This window comes from Nerophis ophidion, linkage group LG23, assembly GCF_033978795.1.
Source record: "Nerophis ophidion isolate RoL-2023_Sa linkage group LG23, RoL_Noph_v1.0, whole genome shotgun sequence".
Lineage (NCBI taxonomy): Eukaryota > Metazoa > Chordata > Actinopteri > Syngnathiformes > Syngnathidae > Nerophis > Nerophis ophidion.
The window spans coordinates 15,644,355-15,666,530 of NC_084633.1; the positions used below are offsets into that span (position 1 = coordinate 15,644,355).

General features: G+C 37.6%; 1 protein-coding gene across 1 annotated transcript in view; it reads left to right on the forward strand.

The window, feature by feature from the left end:
* The first annotated feature begins 14,246 nt into the window (after nucleotides 1-14,246).
* LOC133541530 (BAH and coiled-coil domain-containing protein 1) overlaps nucleotides 14,247-22,176 on the forward strand; it is a 260,071-nt gene continuing 252,141 nt past the window's right edge. Inside the window, exons 1-2 of the mRNA XM_061884982.1 lie at nucleotides 14,247-14,484; nucleotides 17,413-17,761. Of these exons, the coding sequence (XP_061740966.1) occupies nucleotides 17,590-17,761 (172 nt within the window). The 5' untranslated portion in view covers nucleotides 14,247-14,484; nucleotides 17,413-17,589. The remainder of the gene's footprint in view (nucleotides 14,485-17,412; nucleotides 17,762-22,176) is intronic.

Here is a 22,176-nt window from a genome sequence, read left to right on the forward strand (position 1 = left end):
CCACTGTAATGATACCAAGTACAAGAGCGTATCTAGTCATTACTACTATGATTCCATTTATATTTTTTGGCATTACAACATCTTCTTTCATTTATTTATAAGTTCACATTATGTTTATAAACTCAGAAAATATGTACGGATATAAAAATGTAATATTGTGGCTATTATTATCATCACTGTATCGTTTAATGTGCCCCAAAACTATACACGCATGCGGAAATCTTTTACACAGTTTTTATTCAAATAAAAAAAATGAAGTGATTAAATGGCCAGTAGTGCGTAAATGTGTTTATGTATAGCCAATGTTTTTGAAAGCAAGAGCTACTTGTTGGGTACTGATTAATGAGAAGGGCTACCAGTTTGATACACACTTAAATAAATTGCCAGAAATAGCCAATTTGCTCAATTCACCTTTAACTCAGTGTTATTATTAATAATTAATGATATTTATCTTTGTGGAAACACTGATCATCTTAATGATTTCTCACAATAAATATATATTTTTGATGACATGTTTTAAATAGGTTAAAATCCAATCTGCATTTTGTTAAAATATATAACAAATTGGACCAAGCTATATTTCTAACAGAGACAAATCATTATTTCTTCAAGATTTTCCAGAACAAAAATGTTAAAAGAAATTCAAAAGACTTTGAAATAAGATTTCAATTTCATTTGACGGATTTTCCACATTTGCAAGAATAATTTTTTGGAATTTTAATCATATTTCACAGATATTCTTCGTCAAAAAAACAGAAGCTAAAATTAAGAATTACATTAAAATGTATATATTATTTTTTACAATAAAACAATTGTATTTACTTGAACATTGATTTAAATCGTCAAGAAAGAAGAGTAAGGAATTTAAAAGGTAAAAAGGTATGTGTTTAAAAATCCCAAAATCATTTTTAAGGTTGTATTTTTTTCTCTAAAATTGTCTTTCTCAACGTTATAATAAGCAAGGTAAAAAATAAAAAATAAAGATTTTTTTTAAACAAGTGAAGACCAAGTCTTTAAAATATTTTCTTGGATTTTCAAATTCTATTTGAGTTGTGTCTCTCTTAGAATTAAAAATGTCGAGCAAATTGAGACCAACTTGCTTGTAAATAAATAAATTTAAAAAAATAGAGGCAGCTCACTGGTAAGTGCTGCTGTGAAAGACACAAGCCGTCGTCTTGCGGGTTCCAGGGACCACCAAGGAAGGACATGCCTTTTAAACAGGTGTAGACTTCTTTTATTTATCAAAAAACAAAAGCCTTTTGCGGGTTGCTTTTCAGCCTTCCCGTTGTCTGCATCTGCCTCTTGCTCTCTTTCTCTTCCGGGTTGCACGCGCTGCTGCTCGTGTTGTCGTCCCTCTCTCTTTCCTTCCTTGTTTGGGTTGCTCTCGCTCCGCACCATCACCAGACCCGTTCTCTCCTCCTTCTCCCCTTTTATACAGCGAGCGGTGTAGCTCGGTTGGTAGAGCGGCCGTGCCAGCAACTTGAGGGTTGCAGGTTCGATCCCCGCTTCAGCCATCCTAGTCACTGCCGTTCACCATCACCAGCCCTGTTCTTTCCTCCTTCTCCCCTTTTATACAGCGAGCCTTATAGCTCGGTTGGTAGAGCGGCCGTGCCGGCAACTTGAGGGTTGCAGGTTCGATCCCCGCTTCAGCCATCCTAGTCACTGCCGTTGTGTCCTTGGGCAAGACACTTTACCCACCTGCTCTTAGTGCCACCCACACTGGTTTAAATGTAAAAATTAGATATTGGGTTTCACTATGTAAAGCGCTTTGAGTCACTAGAGAAAAAGCGCTATCTAAATATAATTCACTTCACTTCATACGTTAATCGTGTACAGGTACGCGATCCACACACATGATCTTATTTGTGGCGTCGCTCCCGCCACGCCCCGCCTCGTCTCTCGCTCGCCATCGCCGCCTCCTCACCGCCATCCTGCCCTGCCTCTCTGTCGGTCCCTCGGCTCCGCCTCTATTTGAGCTATTTTTAGAACAGGCCAGCGGGCGACTCATCTGGTCCTTACGGGCACCGCGTTGGTGACCCCTGCTGTATAGTATTTATCCACCAATGGTCATGTGGTGACATAAATGATGGTATATGTCGCCACTGTTGAAAAGGGGTAAGGCTATCCTTACTTTCAGACATTTTCAAGCTGTTGTCATGTAAACCAGTAGTCCCCAAACTTTTTTTGCACCACAAACCTTTTTATTGTAGCAAATAATTTCCAGGGACCGGTATTTCCACTTGTGCTAGATAAATACAGCAAAAATAAGTGCATGAAAAATAGGACTCACTATAACGCTGAATTAATGGGAGCCCGGGGCTTGTTTCTTTGCAATTACATGCAGATGGAATTCAGCCTCTCACTACAAACCGTCACATTTTGTACTTTACATGTTTATTAATGTGCATTGTATCATGTCACAAAGTTAGTACACATAATACTAATGGCAACCTCCTATGAGGAGTTTTATTAGGGTTAGAGTTAGGGTTAACCCTATAAACAAGTTTATTGGTGTGTTTAGTGGGAAAGGAGAAAGTTAAGTCGGAAAAGATGCCAAATGCATCAAGGACCGCTAAAATTAGTAGGAAAAAACATCACGGGGGACCGGTGGTTGGGGACCATCCATCCATCCATTTTCTACCGCTTATTCCCTTTTGGGGTCGCGGGGGGCGCTGGCGCCTATCTCAGCTACAATCGGGCGGAAGGCGGGGTACACCCTGGACAAGTCGCCACCTCATCACAGGGCCAACACAGATAGACAGACAACATTCACACACTAGGGCCAAATTTAGTGTTGCCAATCAACCTATCCCCAGGTGCATGTCTTTGGAAGTGGGAGGAAGCCGGAGTACCCGGAGGGAACCCACGCAGTCACGGGGAGAACATGCAAACTCCACACAGAAAGTTCCCGAGCCTGGATTTGAACCCAGGACTGCAGGAACTTCGTATTGTGAGGCAGACGCACTAACCCCTCTGCCACCGTGGACCACTGAGTCGTAAATGAATGGCCAAAACTATCAGTTGTCAGGTAAAAACAGTCTCTATAAACAAGTTTATTGGTATGTCTAGTACAGGGGTCACCAACGCGGTCCCCAGGTCGCCCGTAAGGACCAGATGAGTCGCCCGCTGGCCTGTTCTAAAAAATAGCTCAAATAGCAGCACTTACCAGTGAGCTGCCTCAACTTTTTTAAATTGTATTTATTTACTAGCAAGCTGGTCTCGCTTTGTTTCGACATTTTTAATTCTAAGAGAGACAAAACTCAAATAGAATTTGAAAATCCAAGAAAAATATTTTAAAGACTTGGTCTTCACTTGTTTAAATAAATGTATTTATTTTTTGACTTTGCTTCTTAAAACTTTCAGAAAGACAATTTTAGAGAAAAAATACAACCTTAAAAATGATTTTTAGGATTTTTAAACACATATACCTCTTTACCTTTTAAATTCCTTCCTCTTCTTTCCTTACAATTTAAATCAAGTTTTTTTTTTGTTGTTTTTTTTGTAAAAAATAATAAATACATTTTAATTTAAATCTTCATTTTAGCTTCTGTTTTTTCGACGAAGAATATTTGTGAAATATTTCTTCAAACTTATTATGATTAAATTTCTAAAGAAATATTCTGGAAATTCTACAAAATCTTTAGATTCAAATTTAAATCTTATTTCAAAGTCTTTTGAATTTCTTTTAACATTTTTGTTCTGTAAAATCTAGAAAAAATAAGGATTTGTCTTTGTTAGAAATATATCTTGGTCCAATTTTTTATTTATTCTAACAAAGTGCGGATTGGATGCTAACCTATTTAAAACATGTCATCAAAATTCTAAAATTAATCTTAATCACCAAAAATTACTAATGATGTTCCATAATTTCTTTTATTATTTTTTTCAAAAAGATTCGAATTAGCTAGTTTTTCTCTTCTTTTTTTTCGGTTGAATTTGGAATTTTAAAGAGTCGAAATCGAAGATAAACTATGTTTCAAAATTTCATTATCTTTTTTTTCGTGTTTTCTCCTCTTTTAAACCGTTCAATTAAGTGTTTTTTTCATCATTTATTCTCTACAGAAAACCTTCCGTAAAAGGAAAAAAAATGTACGCAGGAATGACAGTCAGAAATACCCATTTTTTTTATACATAAAGATTTATTTATTAAAGGTAAATTGAGCAAATTGGCTATTTCTGGCAATTTATTTAAGTGTGTATCAAACTGGTAGCCCTTCGCATTAATCAGTACCCAAGAAGTAGCTCTTGGTTTCAAAAAGGTTGGTGACCCCTGCCATAGATCATGTCAAATTTCTCTTCTTTTTTTCGGTTGAATTTTGAATTTTAATGAGTCGAAATTGAAGATAAACTATGTTTCAAAATTCAATTTTCTTTTTTTTTTCCTGTTTTCTCCTCTTTTAAACCGTTCAATTAAGTGTTTTTTTTCATCATTTATTCTCTACAAAAAACCTTCCGTAAAAGGAAAAAAAATGTACAACAGAATGACGGACAGAAATACCCATTTATATATATATATATATATATATATATAGATTTATTTACTAAAGGAAAATTGAGCAAATTGGCTATTTCTGGCAATGTATTTAAGTGCGTATCAAACTGGTAGCCCTTCGCATTAATCAGTACCCAAGAAGTAGCTCTTGCTTTCAAAAAGGTTGGTGACCCCTGCCATAGATCATGTCAAATTTCTCTTCTTTTTTTCGGTTGAATTTTGAATTTTAAAGAGTCGAAATTGAAGATAAACTATGTTTCAAAATTCTATTTTCTTTTTTTTTCCTGTTTTCTCCTCTTTCAAACCGTTCAATGAAGTTTTTTTTTCATCATTTATTCTCTACAAAAAACCTTCCGTAAAAGGAAAAAAAATGTATGCAGGAATGACAGTCAGAAATACCCATTTTTTTTATACATAAAGATTTATTTATTAAAGGTAAATTGAGCAAATTGGCTATTTCTGGCAATTTATTTAAGTCTGTATCCAACTGGTATCCCTTTGCATTAATCAGTACCAAAGAAGTAGCTTTTGGTTTCAAAAAGGTTGGTGACCCCTGCTCTAGTAGGACAGGAGAAAGTTAATTCACAGAAAATGCAGTCGTTTATGAATTATTTTATGTTTCTGAGCGGCCCTGTAGCTAAGGCATCACAGACCGGTACCGGTCCCGGAACCGTTGGTTGGGAACCACTGATGTCAACGAATGGCCAAAACAATCAAGTTTTCAGGTAAAAACAAGTTTATTGCTGGGTTTAGTGCAGGCTTGGGCAATTATTTTGCCTCGGGGGGCCAAATTTACAGAAGAAAATGTGTCTGTGGGGCCGGTATTATTTTTAAGGAACACTAATACAAAACCTCACAATAATGCTACAAAACGTTATGACAGACCGCCTTTAAAAATGGAATGGAATTTCAATTTTTTTTTTACTGAATGAGACACCCAGAATGTACATGAAAATAAAGAATGTGGGATTTACACTATAGACTATGAAAGATAAAACACTGAATATTGACAACATTCGAACGTCACACCACCTCTCCATCCACATATTTTACAATCTACACAGATGCAACAAAAACAGCAAAATATGAATGCTAAGGGTAAATAAAAAATAAAAAAATACCTACAAATTTGTTGTAAAAATCTCCTTCCCTGACACCCACATTTCAGGCTCTGTGGAAACACTCCACACCCACACTGCTTGGTGCCTTGTCTGAGCTGCTGGGACTTACGTTACCATAGTAACTAATTAGATGACCATAGTAACTAGTATATCATGCAAAAGTGCAGATTCCAACCATTGAAAGACTTAGTATAGTTGAAGACTTAAAGTCATTAGAAAATATCCCTGCACATCACACACTTTCCTGCTTAAAGATCTTAAAAAATTATTATTTGGGGGCCAGATTCAAAAAGCTTAACGGGCCACATGTGGCCCCCAGGTCTTAATTTTCCCGGGTCAGGTCTAGTGGGCAAGGAGAAAGGTAAGTTAAAGAAAATGCAGTCCTTTATAAATTATTTAATGTTTCTGTGCAGTCCTGTAGCTAATGCGTCACGGACCGGACCGGTGGTAGGTGTCACGTCTATGGGTTCATGTTTTGTTTTGGTCATGTTCGGTTTTGTTTTTTGGACATTCAGTTCTTGTTCCTTCACTTCTTTTTTTGTCTTATTACCATAGCAACTCTTTAGTTTTCACCTTGTCTTCTTGTCACGCACCTGTTTGCAATTGTCACGTCTATTATTTAAACCGTAAGTTGCCAGGAAGTCAGCTTGGCGTATTTACATATCCCTCAACTCCTTTCATGCCATGCCATGCCTAGTTTCCCTCCTGCTCATGCCACGTACGTTTTTGATTTTGTTATGTCACAGTTGTTGAGTTTTGTTTGTTTTGTCCATAGTCATGCTAGTTTGTTTTCTAGTCAAGTTTGTTCTCCGCTCTCGTGCGCGCCTTTTGTTACGCTTCTTTAGTTTGAAGTTTGTTATTGGAAATAAACATGTACTTACATTCACGTCTCGCTCGTGCCAATTTTCCTTTGCATCGGTAAAAACAATCCGAGTCATAGTCCAAGTCGTGACAGTTGGGGGCCAACGATGTAAACAAATGGCCAAAACAATCAGTTGTCAGGTAAAAACTGTCTCTATTAACAAGTTTATTATTGTGTCAAGTAGGACAGGAGAAATTTAATTCACAGAAAATGCAGTCGTTTATGAATTATTTTATGTTTCTATGCGGCCCTGTAGCTAATGTGTATCGGTCCCTGAACCGGTGGTTGGGGACCACTGATGTAAACGAATGGCCAAAACAATCAGTTGTCAGGTTAAAACAGTCTCTATAAACAAGTTTATTGGTGTGTCTAGTACAGGGGTCGGCAACCCAAAATGTTGAAAGAGCCATATTGGACCAAAAATGCAAAAACAAATCAGTCTGGAGCCGCAAAAAATTAAAAGCCACATTACTTTCGGATATTGTGTCATGAGATATAAATTGGATTAAGAGGACTTAAAGGAAACAAAATGAGCTCAAATATAGCTACAAATGAGGCATAATGATGCAATATGTACATATAGCTATACTAAATAGCATGTTAGCATCAATTAGCTTGCAGTCATGCAGTGACCAAATATGTCTGATTAGCACTCCACATAAGTCAATAACATCAACAAAACTCAACTTTGTGCATTCACGCACAACGTTAAAAGTTTGGTGGACGAAATGAGAGGGAAAAAGAAGTGGAATAAAACACGTCCTAGAAAGTCGGAGAAAGTTGTACATGTAAACAAACTAGGGTGGGTTCAAGGACCGCCAAAATTAGTAGGACAAAACGGCGCTCGCCAAATACTCGAATCAGTGAAGCATGTTTAATATAAACAGTGTGCTTTATAACAATTAGGGAGGTTTGTGTCATGTTTGTCCTCCTACAGAAACCATATTAAAACAAAAAATGTATTTTTTTCCCGTCATTTATTCATACATTCATACATTGTTGAAAAAGCTCCAGAGAGCCACTAGGGCGGCGCTAAAGAGCCGCATGCGGCTTTAGAGCCGCCGGTTGCCGACCCCTGGTCTAGTAGGACGGGAGAACGTTAAAGGCCTACTGAAATGAGATGTTCTTATTTAAACGGGGATAGCAGGTCCATTCTATGTGTCATACTTTATAATTTCGCGATATTGCCATATTTTTGCTGAAAGGATTTAGTAGAGAACATCCACGATAAAGTTCACAACTTTTGGTCACTAATAAAAACGCCTTGCCTTTAACCGGAAGTAGCAGACGATGTGCGCGTGACGTCACGGGTTGTGGAGCTCCTCACATCCTCACATTGTTTACAATCATGGCCACCAGCAGCGAGAGCGATTCGGACCGAGAAAGCGACGATTTTCCCATTAATTTGAGCGAGGATGAAAGATTCGTGGATGAGGAAAATGAGAGTGAAGGACAAGGAAAAAAAAAAAAAAGACAATACAGTGAGAGCAATTCAGATGTTATTAGACAAATTTACTAGGATAATTCTGGAAAATCCCTTTTCTGCTTATTGTGTTACTTGTGTTTTAGTGAGATTATATGGTCGTACCTGTGCATCATGAAGGTCGGCCCCGCACATTTCTTCAGCACCAGTCGACGGGTGGTGGCGATGCCCATCTCTGCCCTTCGCGAGAGGCCCTCTTCGAAACACGATCTTTCAAAACGATCGCTGCATAATACACTATACTTTGTGTGTGTGGTCCAATCTAACCGTGTTCGCTTGACCGCTCTGTTCCATAGTAAAGCTTCACCGTCATCTTTCGGGAATGTAAACAATGAAACACCGGCTGTGTTTGTGTTGCTAAAGGCGGCCGCAATACACCGCTTCCCACCTACGGCTTTCTTCTTTGACGTCTCCATTATTCATTGAACAAATTGCAAAAGGTTCAGCAACACAGATGTCCAGAGTACTGTGGAATTGTGCAATTAAAACAGACGACTTATAGCTTTGAACGGTGCTGGAACAAAATGTCCTCTACAATGCGTGACATCACGCGCACGCCTCATCATGCCGCGACGTTTTAGCAGGATACTTCGGCGCGAAATTTAAAATTGCAATTTAGTAAACTAAACCAGTGTTTTTCAATCACTGTGCCGCGGCACACTAGTGTGCCGTGAGATACAGTCTGGTGTGCCGTGGAAGATTATCTAATTTCACCTAATTGGGTTAAAAATATTTTTGCAAACCAGTAATTATAATCCGCAAATGTGCCGTTGTTGAGTGTTGGTTCTGTCTGCAGCTCGGCAGAGTAACCGTGTAATACTCTTCCATATCAATAATTGGCAGCAGGTAGCTATTTGCTTTGTAGATGTCGAGAACATGGTTTGTAGTGATCACAATATGCGGGAGGCAGCGTGAAGGTAAAAAGGTATTTAAGACTTAAACCAAAAATAAAGAAAAGGCGAGTGCCGCTAAGTGCTGCTAAGAAAAGGCATTGAAGCTTAGGGAAACTAAACTAAAACTGAACTGGCTGCAAAGTAGACAAAACAGAATGCTGGATGACAACAAAGACTTACAGCGTGTGGAGCAGACGGCGTCCACAAAGTCCATCCATATATGACATGACAATCAACAATGTCCCCACAAAGAAGGATAGTGTCCGCACAACTTATATAGTCTTGATTACGAAAACAAAGCAGGTGCGGGGAATAGTGTTCATAGAAGACATGAAACTGTTACAAGAAAATACCAACAACACACAGGAAAACACCTGAAAATTCTAAATAAGTTACGGATAATGAATTTTTCTTGTCAATATAGGCTGCCGAGGTAAATTTTTTTATGTTTTCTGCTGGTGGTGTGCCTCGGGATTTTTTCAATGAAAAAAATGTGCCCTGGCTCCGAAAAGGTTGAAAAATACTGAACTAAACTGTATTGGCATGTGTTGCAATGTTAATATTTCATCCATCCATCCATCCATTTTCTACCGCTTATTCCCTTTTGGGGTCGCTGGGGGCGCTGGCGCCTATCTCAGCTACAATCGGGCGGAAGGCGGGGTACACCCTGGACAAGTCGCCACCTCATCGCAGGGCCAACACAGATAGACAGACAACATTCACACTCACATTCACACACTAGGGCCAATTTAGTGTTGCCAATCAACCTATCCCCAGGTGCATGTCTTTGGAAGTGGGAGGAAGCCGGAGTACCCGGAGGGAACCCACGCATTCACGGGGAGAACATGCAAACTCCACACAGAAAGATCCCGAGCCTGGATTTGAACCCAGGACTGCAGGACCTCCGTATTGTGAGGCAGACGCACTAACCCCTCTGCCACCGTGAAGCCCTAATATTTCATCATTGATATATAAACTATCAGACCCCGTGGTCGGTAGTAGTGGGTTTTAGTAGGCCTTTAATGTTTCTGTGAGGAATCTGTAGCTAATGTGTCACGGACCGGTACCGGTCCCTGGACCTGTGGTTGGGAACCACTGATGTAAACAAATGGGCAAAACAATCAGTTGTCAGGTAAAAACAGTCTCTATAAATAAGTTTATTGGTGTGTCTAGTACAGTGGTTCTTAACCTTGTTGGAGGTACCGAACCCCACTAGGTTCTTATGCGCATTCACCGAACCCTTCTTTAGTTAAAAATAAAATGTTTTTGTATTTTTTCAAATTCAAGACAAAGTTATATGTTTTTGGTAACACTTTAGTATAGGGAATATATTCTACCTGTGTATCGGCTGGGGACATCTCTGCGCTGCTGATCCGCCTCCGCTTGGGATGGTTTCCTGCTGGCTCCGCTGTGAACGGGACTCTCGCTGCTGTGTCGGATCCGCTTTGGACTGGACTCTCGCGACTGTGTTGGATCCATTGTGGATTGAACTTTCACAGTATCATGTTAGACCCGCTCGACATCCATTGCTTTCCTCCTCTCCAAGGTTCTCATAGTCATCATTGTCACCGAAGTCCCACTGGGTCATTTTTGTCACCGATGTCCCACTGGGTGTGAGTTTTCCTTGCCCTTATGTGGGCCTACCGAGGATGTCGTGGTGGTTTGTGCAGCCCTTTGAGACACTAGTGATTTAGGGCTATATAAGTAATCATTGATTGATTGATTGATTGATAAGCAACAAAGACTTAATTTTGTCATGATCTGTGTTCTGGATAATGTTTTTGTTATTTTTTTGTTAGTTTTTGGACTCTTTTAGTTCCTGTTTGCCCTCCCTTGTTTTGTTTGGTTACCATGCCGACTTATGATTTTCACCTGCCTCTGGTGTTCGGACCGTGCATTTGTTTCTAATCAAAACCATTATTTAAGCCTGTCTTTGCCAGTCGGCCTGGCGTCATTGCTTGTTTTCATGCGATACCACAGTTCATGTTGCTCGATTCATGCCGTGGCCACGTAAGTCTTGTTTATTTCTTGGAGCGGCATAGCTCGGTTGGTAGAGTGGCCGTGCCGGCAATTTGGGGGTTGCAGGTTCGATTCCCGCTTGTGCCATCCTGGTCGCTGCCGTTGTGTCCTTGGGCAGGACACTTTGCCCACCTGCTCCCAGTGCCACCCACACTGGTTTAAATATAACTTAGATGTTGGGTCTCACTATGTAAAGCGCTTTGAGTCACTTGAGAAAAAGCGCTATATAAATATAATCCACTTCACTTCACTTGCCACAATTTCGTGTTTGTTCGAGGCCATAGTTTATGTTTGTTTGTTTCATGCCACAGTTGTTTGTTTGTTCCCCGCCATAGTTTATGTTTGTTTACCTCATGCCCTGCCAAGATTTATTGAGTTAATAAATATGTTCCTACCTGCAAGCCTTGTCCGGAATAGTCCGTTTGCATCCCAGGAGAACAAACTTCGCAGTAAGCTGCGAATCCCCCCCGTCATGACAGAATGATCAGAAGTCGGCATGGTAACCAAACAAAACAAGGGAGCGCAAACAGGAACTAAAAGAGTCCAAAAACTAACGAAAAAATAAAACCATAATCCAGACCATAGATCAGGGGTCACCAACATGGTAGCCCGTAAGGACCAGATAAGTAGCCCGCTGGCCTGTTCTAAAAATAGCTGAAATAGCAGCACTTACCAGTGAGCTGCCTCTATTTTTTACATTTTATTTATTTACTAGCAAGCTGGTCTCGCTTTGCTCAACATTTTTAATTCCAAGAGAGACAAAACTCAAATAGAATTTGAAAATCCAAGGAAATATTTTCAAGACTTGGTCTTCACCTGTTTGAATGAATTCATTTATTTTTTGACTTTGCTTCTTATAACTTTCAGAAAGACAATTTTAGAGAAAAAATACAACCTTAAAAATTATTTTAGGATTTTTAAACATATATATTTTTTTATTGTAAAGAATAATAAATACATTTTAATTTAATTCTTCATTTTAGCTTCTGTTTTTTCGACGAAGAATATTTGTGAAATATTTCTCCAAACTTATTATGATTAAAATTAAAAAAATATATATTCTGGGAAATCTAGAAAATCTGTAGAATCAAATTCAAATCTTATTTCAAAGTCTTTTGAATTTCTTTAAAAAGAAATTTTCTGGAAAATCTAGAAGAAATAATTATTTGTCTTTGTTAGAAATATAGCTTGGTCCAATTTGTTATATATTCTAACAAAGTGCAGATTGGATTGTAACCTATTTAAAAAAATGTCATCAAAATTCTAAAATGTATCTTAATCAGGAAAAATTACTAATGTTGTTCCATAAATTCTTTTTTAATTTTTTCAAAAAAAGATTCGAATTGGCTAGTAATTCTATTCATTTTTTTTCGGTTGAATTTTAAAGAGTCAAAATTGAAGATAAACTATGTTTCAAAATTTTATTTTCATTTTTCTCCTCTTTTAACCCTTCAATTAAGTGTTTTTTTCATTATTTATTCCCTACAAAAACCTTCCATAAAAGGAAAAAAAATGTACGACGGAATGACAGACAGAAATACCCATTTTTTTTTATACATAAAGATTCCTGTTCAAAATTTTATTTTCATTTTTTTCCTGTTTTCTCCTCTTTTAACCCTTCAATTAAGTGTTTTTTCCATTATTTATTCCCTACAAAAAAAACTTCCGTAAAAGGAAAAAAAATGTACGACGGAATGACAGACAGAAATACCCATTTTTTTTTATACATAAAGATTTATTTATTAAAGGTAAATTGAGCAAATTGGCTATTTCTGGCAATTTATTTAAGTGTGTATCAAACTGGTAGCCCTTCGCATTAATCAGTACCCAAGAAGTAGCTCTTGCTTTCAAAAAGGTTGGCGACCCCTGCCATAGATCATGTCAAATTTAGAGTTATTTGGACACTAGGTGAACATATTCTAAGTAATAAAGAGTTATTTGGTTAGGGTTATAATACGGCCATGCCATTAATAATTACTTAATGACTACTTAAGAGCCAATATGTTACTAATTTACCTGTTAATAAGCAACTAGTTAATGGTGAATATGTTCCCCATGCTAAAGTGTTACCATGTTTTTTTTGAATGGTGCACAGAATGAATCGTGCGGTTTAGCTCGGTTGGTAGAGTGGCCGTGCCGGCAACTTGAGGGTAGCAGGTTCGATTCCCGCTTCTGCCAACCTAGTCACTACCGTTGTGTCCTTGGGCAAGACACTTTACCCACCCACACTGGTTTGAATGTAACTTAGATATTGGGTTTCACTATGTAAAGCGCTTTGAGTCACTAGAGAAAAAGCGCTATATAAATACAATTCACAACATCACCTTGTTCAAAGAGCAAAACCAACACAGTGCATGAACTCCCAACAAATGACACACCTGCAAATCAATCAGCTGTTGCCGTATCCGTAATACGCCGATATGGAGTAGTTTGTTTTTACTTGATGAGTCTGGTGTGTTTTGACCTCCGCCAAAACCCCTGAGGCCGACTCACCGAACCCCTCGGGTTGGATCGAACCCAGGTTAAGAACCACTGGTCCAGTAGGACAGGAGAAGGTTACGTCGGAGAAAACGCGGTCGTTTATAAATTATTTAATGTTTCCGTGGGCTTCACGGGTGGCAGAGGGGTTAGTGCGTCTGCCTCACAATACGAAGCTCCTGCAGTCCTGGGTTCAAATCCAGCCTCGGGATCTTTCTGTGTGGAGTTTGCATGTTCTCTCCGTGAATGCGTGAATTCCTCCCACTTCCACAGACATGCACCTGGGGATAGGTTGATGGGCAACACTAAAATTGGCCCTAGTGTGTGAATGTGAGTGTCTGTCTATCTGTGTTGGCCCTGTGATGAGATGGCGACTTGTCCAGGGTGTACCCCGCCTTCCGCCCGATTGTAGCTGAGATAGGCGCCCACAAGGGAATAAGCGGTAGAAAATGGATGGATGGATGTTTCCGTGCGGCCCTGTAGCTCAGGCACCACTGACGTAAACGAATGGCCAAAACAATCAGTTGTCAGGTAAAATATGGCCGCTGTGTTTCTATCGTCCTTTCTGCAGAAAAAGAAAAAAAAGCCCATTCTTACAAAGTGTTAGGAGTGGAAAAGTAATTTGAAGCACATGAGTTAGCATGAAGCTCCATTGTGAGGGATTACAAAAGCATTCAGTGCTTTAAATCTGCCGCTTCTCCCCTTGTGTGGAAAGGCCAGTGAACGCACCATTGGTCAGCCTCACCGGCCAATCACAGGGCTCCTTGTTACCGAGCGGGCAGCGGGAGCTCATTAGCATGCATAAATCCCACCAATGGGAGGACGTGTTGACTCTGCGAGCGGGCGCGATGCTCGCAGTTGCTCCGGGAGAGAAAAAAGAAAAAAAAAACGCTGCTGGAAGGTCGGGAGGCGCGATCGAGCCAGGCCGGAAGCGTCAGTCCGGCTGCATCCCGACTTTGAGGCAGCTCTCATGGAGATATTGTCGGAGCTCACACCGCCACACTCCTTTTGAACATTTATACTTTTTTTTTTTTGTGTGTGTCTTTTTTAAATGGGCGTCGCACTCTTTTTCTTTTCACCTCCACTCGCGGCGTTTTCTGCCCTTTTTAATTCATTCCCGTGCAAGGATTTAACAAGTAAGTCGTCGTTTTTTATATTATTGTTTACCTTGAATGCCTGGTAAAATGATGGAATATTCTAATATTGGAAAAATAACCAAAATAAGGGATGGTATTTTTTTTAAGTAGATTAAAATGTCGCAGTTTTTAAATGTGTGTTATTGCTGTTAAAAAATAAACAGGATGTGTGGGATTCACGAGAAAAAAAATATTAATGCGTACATTTGAACGCATCAATTGTATGAGGCGTTTAAATGTATATTTTGGTGGTAGTATTTTCGGGATTTAATTACGTATTGCTGGTGGTTTGTTTTTAAATATTCGTCATTTAATGTAATCATTGATTTGCTTAAAATATGTGCTTATACCTACATTCAAATGGTTTTAAATTTACAATTGTCGAAATACAGACTACTTTTGTGACGATGGAGAAGACCGAGTCACGCCGCTGACTCTCCCCGGCCGAGGTGCACTCCCTCCCGGCCGGCGTCGCCACGAAGGGTCGCCGATTTTCCCAGCACGACCAGAGCCTTTAACAACATCCTTTAATATAAAATCAACCAATTCCAGCTGTAAATCGACGATAATTAATAAAACGCTATTGAATTGAGGAGTATCGATCATTTTTTTTTATTTTGCAAACGCAATTCGACGATTTTGAATAAGCACGTTTAAAAAAAAAATGAAACAATTGTCGATTAAATCGTAGAAAAATGTGTGTTTTGTTCGTTTTGCGTCGTTTTCGCTACGTTCGGATGCGTTTAATAGCAGTTAGCGCGGAATCGGGGAATGCACCAGAATGGCGGGGTAATGGCTGCCTGCAAAGCCGAGACAAAGGCAGCTGACGGGCGGCCATTCGCCTCGAAAGAGTCCCCCCCTCCTCCTCCTTCTCCCTCCTGGTCGCTACAATCTCAGCTGTCAGTATAGCTTGCCTTTTTGCCTCCAAAACTTACCATCTACAACAAAATTTGAAGGATGTAAATTGCATTAGATCGCGTTTTTTTTTCCAGGTGGGAGATTTTATTGTTGTGCATGGAAGAAAGCAACCACACACACACACACACACATTGGGACTGTGTGTGTCATGCATACACTGAGTTCTATTGAGGTTGGTGAAAATAACCTAAAATGACAAGGTAAATGTAAAGAAAATACAATTATTTATTGTAGGCTTTGTGCATGACTTAATTGCTGAAGCAATGATTTTCTTCTGCAGAAACAAAAACTACATGCAGTTTATTTATACAAATTCATGCATTATTTGTATGGCATTTTATTATAAGGGAGGAACTGTGCAGGAATAATAGTATATTTTTGTGAGCTACGTCTTGTGCATGGTGAGAGTGCATTAATGCATGCATGCACACACTGATGACGCATTTTTGTCATCGAATTTAAAAAGTCATCCATCCCCCTTTCATTTAGCTACAGGGCCAAATAGATGGTTGTTTGTATTTAAAGGTGGTGCAAAAATGTGCAGATTGCAAAAATAAATAAATAATAGTAGCATGTAGCTAAAATGACAAGGTAAATGTAAAGAAGAAAATGTGCATTTATATAAGATTTAAATTATTTCTTATAGGCTGTGTGCTTTGTGCATGATTAAATTGCTGAAGCAATGCTTTTCTTCTGCAAAAACAAAAACTGCATGCAATTTATTTGTACATTTTTTGTATGGCATTTTATTAGCAGGGAGGAACTGTGCAGAAATAATAGTATATTTTTGTGAGATAGGTGGTGTGTGCATGGTGAGAGTGCATCAATGCAGTGGTTCTCAAATGGGGGTGCGCGTACCCCTGAGGGTACTCGAAGGTATGCCAAGGGGTACATGAGATTTTAAAAAAAAATATTCTAAAAATAGCAACAATTCAAAAATCCTTCATAAATACTGTATATTTATTGAATAATACTTCAACAAAATATGAATGTAAGTTCATAAACTGTGAAAAAAAAATGCAACAGCTAGAATTGTTTTGTGGACATATTCCATAAATATTGATGTTAAAGATTTCTTTTTGTGTGAATAAATGTTTAGAATGAAGTTCATGAATCCAGATGGATCTCTATTACAATCCCCAAAGAGGGCACTTTAAGTTGATGATTACTTCTACGTGCAGAAATCTTTATTTATAAAAGAATCACTTATTTATTTTTCAACACGTTTTCAGTTATTTTTTATATATTTTTTTCCAAATAGTTAAAAAAAGGCCACAACAAATGAGCAATATTTTGCACGGTTATACAATTGAATAAATCAGAAACTGATGACATAGTGCTGTATTTTACTTCTTTATCTCTTTTTTTTTTTTTCAACCAAAAATGCTTTGCTCTGATTAGGGGGTACTTGAATTAAAAAAAAAATGTTCACAGGGGGTACATCACTTAAAAAAGGTTGAGAACCACTGCATTAATGCATGCACACACACACACACACTGATGACGCATTTTTGTCATCGACTTTAAAAAGTCATCCATCCCCCTTTCATTTAGCTACAAGGCCAAATAGAAGGTTGTTTGTATTTAAAGGTGGTGCAAAAATGTGCAGATTGCAAATAAAAAATAAACAATAGAGACAATAGTAGCATGCAGCACCATTCAAATGGAGGTTTTTCAAAATGTGCATTATTTTAAAGCCACGCACGGACGCAATGTTAAATAGGGAAGCAGCAGGCTTGCAAAATAAAATACAAAAATAAACAATAGAGACAATAGTAGCACGTAGCACCGTTCAAATGGAGGTTTTCCAAAATGTGCATTATTCTAAAGCCACAGCAACATTCCACGCAGGAGTGAGTGACGGACGCAGTATTAAATAGGAAAGCAGCAGGCTGGGACCGTGCAGTGGAGTGGGGCTTGTCCGTGGGATGCATGCAGAAGTAAAAAAAAAAAAAAAAAAAAAAAAGATGCTTTTTTTGATTATTTTTTGCATTCTTCTGTCATTTCTAGAAAAGATGATCCAGATCGACAATTCCGGCTGCACGGGCCTGCGTATGACTGATTGCAACACATAGATCCCGAAAAGGATTATTATTATTATTATTATTCATATATGGGCTGCATTTGATTTTTTTTTTTTTTTTTTTTTTTTTGTGACCCCCCCCCGTTTTGGGATTACTCTTGGGAATGGAAGGACGGGAATTCGCAGCTCCGGCCCATCTCCTCTCAGAGCGAGGGGCCCTGGTGCACAGGGCCACCTCTCGGATCGCCCCCTCCGGCCACGGCTCCGTGCAGCACACCGGCCACTTCCCACCGGGGAAATACTACCCCTCGCACATACCAATGGCTCCACACTCAGGTTGGTCAAAAAAAATAACAAAATGTTGCTCTCACTATCACTGCTGCAGCATGAATAATAACAATGATAATATTAGCTACCGGTCCACATGTTTGGTGCGGAACAAATGTGATCATCATTTTTATGATTATTTTCATCAATGCTGCAGGGAGTGGCTGTTGACAGTTTCACTGCTGAAACAGCAGCTAATAAATCAGCCCCTTTTTCCAAATCTTTTAGTTACACAATTTTGACCTAATCACCATGCAAGCCGCAGTAGAAAACACCCTCCCCATCTTAAACAAATATAAATGTCATGGTATTCATATAGGCGTTCCGCTGCATGGGAAATGAGACTTTTTGTCACTTTTTGCCTGGCATTGATTAGTGTCACATTGACGCAATGGCCTCTAGTCGGGGGTGTGCAGGTTTTGTAGGGGTGACGGTGCACCGATGGGAGGGGGGGGTGGGGGCTTGGGAGGAAAGCCTCCTTCCTTCTGTGTTGGCCTTCAAAGCGCCGGGGTGCAAATGTGTTGACGGTGCATGTGCCAGCATTGACAAGCAACTTGGAATATTGACATTTGTGGCACCGTGCGACTACTTCATAACACAACAGCCGGACAAACAAAAGCTTTAGTGTGCATGTAAGATATCAAGCTTTTTGTTGTAATCTGGGTTATCAGTTTTACATGTGTCTTTATCATATTGAGGATTTCGTATTATTTATTGCGCATGTTCGCTGAACAAAATATGTATCAGGGCTACGGTTTTTTGCATTTATACCTTTTGTTGGATTTATATATTTAAATATCTCAATGGCTTTGTCTGAGTTGTTGCATTTTGGGCAGCAAAACGAGAAAAAGCTAAATATGAAGACTTGGCAAATATCAAGCTTTTTGTCATAATTTCAGTTATCAGATTTACATGTGTCTTTATCATATTGAGAATTTTGTATTTTTCATTGTGCATGTTCACTGAACAAAATATGTTTAAATATGTATCAGGGCTACGTTTTTTTGCATTTATACCTGTTGTTGCATTTATGTATTTAAATATCTTAATGGCTTTGTCTGAGTTGTTGCATTTTGGGCAGCAAAATGTGAAGACTTGGCAAATATCAAGCTTTTTGTTATAATCTGGGTTATCAGATTTACATGTGTCTTTATCATATTGAGAATTTTGTATTATTTATTGGGCATGTTTGCTAAACAAATTATGTCTAAATATGTATCAGGGCTACGGTTTTTTGCATTTATACCTTTTGTTGGATTTATATATTTAAATATCTCAATGGCTTTGTCTGAGTTGTTGCATTTTGGGCAGCAAAACGAGAAAAAGCTAAATATGAAGATTTGGCAAATATCAAGCTTTTTGTTATAATCTGGGTTATCAGATTTACATGTGTCTTTATCATATTGAGAATTTTGTATTATTTATTGGGTATGTTAGCTGAACAAAATATGTTTAAATATGTATCAGGGCTAAGGTTTTTTTGTATTTATACCTTTTTGTTGCATTTATGTATTTAAATATCTCAATGGCTTTGTCTGAGTTGTTACATTTTGGGCAGCAAAACGAGAAAAAGCAAATTGTGAAGATTTGGCAAATACCAAGCTTTTTGTTATAATCTGGGTTATCAGATTTACATGTGTCTTTATCATATTGAGAATTTTGTATTTTTTATTGGGCATGTTTGCTGAACAAAATATGTATCAGTGCTACGTTTTTTTGCATTTATACCTTTTGTTGGATTTATATATTTAAATATCTCAATGGCTTTGTCTGAGTTGTTGCATTTTGGACAGCAAAACGAGAAAAAGCAAAATGTGAAGACTTGGCAAGTATCAAGTTTATAATCTGGGTTATCAGATTTACATGTGTCTTTATCATATTGAGAATTTTGTATTATTTATTGGGTATGTTAGCTGAACAAAATATGTATCACGGCTAAGGTTTTTTGCATTTACACCTTTTTGTTGCATTTATGTATTTAAATATCTCCATGGCTTTGTCTGAGTTGTTGCATTTTGGACAGCAAAATGAGAAAAAGCAAAATGTGAAGACTTGGCAAATATCAAGCTTTTTGTTATAATCTGGGTTATCAGTTTTACATGTGTCTTTATCATATTGAGAATTTTGTATTTTTTATTGCGCATGTTCACTGAACAAAATATGTTTAAATATGTATCAGGGCTAAGGTTTTTTGCATTCTTACCTTTTATTGCATTTATGTATTTAAATATCTCAATGGCGTTGTCTGAGTTCTTGCATTTTGGGCGGCAAAACGAGAAAGAGCAAAATGTGAAGATTTGGCAAATATCAAGCTTTTTGTTATAATCTGAGTTATCAGATTTACATGTGTCTTTATCATATTGAGAATTTTGTATTGTTTATTGGGTATGTTAGCTGAACAAAATATGTTTAAATATGTATCAGGGCTAAGGTTTTTTGCATTTATACCTTTTGTTGCATTTATGTATTTAAATATCTTAATGGCTTTGTCTGAGTTGTTGCATTTTGGGCAGCAAAACGAGAAAAAGCAAAATGTGAAGACTTGGCAAGTATCAACCTTTTTGTTATAATCTGGGTTATCAGATTTACATGTGTCTTTATCATATTGAGAATTTTGTATTATTTATTGCGCATGTTCGCTGAACAAAATATGTATCAGGGCTACGTTTTTTTGCATTTATACCTTTTGTTGCATTTATTTATTTAAATATCTCAATGGCGTTGTCTGAGTTGTTGCATTTTGGGCGGCAAAACGAGAAAAAGCAAAATGTGAAGACTTGGCAAATATCAAGCTTTTTGTTATAATCTGGGTTATCAGATTTACATGTGTCTTTATCATATTGAGAATTTTGTGTTATTTATTGGGCATGTTCACTGAACAAAATATGTATCAGGGCTACGTTTTTTTGCATTTATACCTTTTGTTGCATTTATGTATTTAAATATCTCAATGGCTTTGTCTGAGTTGTTGCATTTTGGGCAGCAAAACGAGAAAAAGCTAAATGTGAAGACTTGGCAAATATCAAGCTTTTTGTTATAATCTGGTTTATCAGATTTACATGTGTCTTTATCATATTGAGAATTTTGTATTATTTATTGGGTATGTTAGCTGAACAAAATATGTATCAGGGCTAAGGTTTTTTGCATTTATACCTTTTTGTTGCATTTATGTATTTAAATATCTCCATGGCTTTGTTTGAGTTGTTGCATTTTGGGCAGCAAAACGGGAAAAAGAAAAATATGACGACTTGGCAAATATCAAGCATTTTGTCATAATTTGAGTTATCAGATTTACATGTGTCTTTATCATATTGAGAATTTTGTATTTTTTATTGCGCATGTTCACTGAACAAAATATGTTTAAATATGTATCAGGGCTACATTTTTTTGCATTTATACCTTTTGTTGAATTTATATAATTAAATATCTCAATGGCTTTGTCTGAGTTGTTGCATTTTGGGCGGCAAAACGAGAAAAAGCAAAATGTGAAGACTTGGCAAATATCAAGCTTTTTGTTGTAATCTGGGTTATCAGATTTACATGTGTCTTTATCATATTGAGAATTTAGTATTTTTTATTGGGCATGTTCACTGAACAAAATATGTATCAGGGCTACGTTTTTTTGCATTTATACCTTTTGTTGCATTTATGTATTTAAATATCTCAATGGCTTTGTCTGAGTTGTTGCATTTTGGGCAGCAAAACGAGAAAAATCAAAATGTGAAGACTTGGCAAATATCAAGCTTTTTGTTATAATCTGGGTTTTTAGATTTACATGTGTCTTTATCATATTGAGAATTTCGTATTATTTATTGCGCATGTTCGCTGAACAAAATATGTATCAGGGCTACGTTTTTTTGCATTTATACCTTTTGTTGGATTTTTATATAATTAAATATCTCAATGGCTTTGTCTGAGTTGTTGCATTTTGGGCAGCAAAACGAGAAAAATCAAAATGTGAAGACTTGGCAAATATCAAGCTTTTTGTTATAATCTGGGTTTTTAGATTTACATGTGTCTTTATCATATTGAGAATTTCGTATTATTTATTGCGCATGTTCGCTGAACAAAATATGTATCAGGGCTACGTTTTTTTGCATTTATACCTTTTGTTGGATTTTTATATAATTAAATATCTCAATGGCTTTGTCTGAGTTGTTGCATTTTGGGCAGCCAAAACGAGAAAAAGCAAAATGTGAAGATTTGGCAAATATCAAGCTTTTTGTTATAATCTGGGTTATCAGATTTACATGTGTCTTTATCATATTTAGAATTTTGTATTTTTTATTGCGCATGTTCACTGAACAAAATATGTCTAAATATGTATCAGAGCTACGTTTTTTTGCATTTATACCTTTTGTTGCATTTATGTATTTAAATATCTCAATGGCTTTGTCTGAGTTGTTGCATTTTGGGCAGCAAAA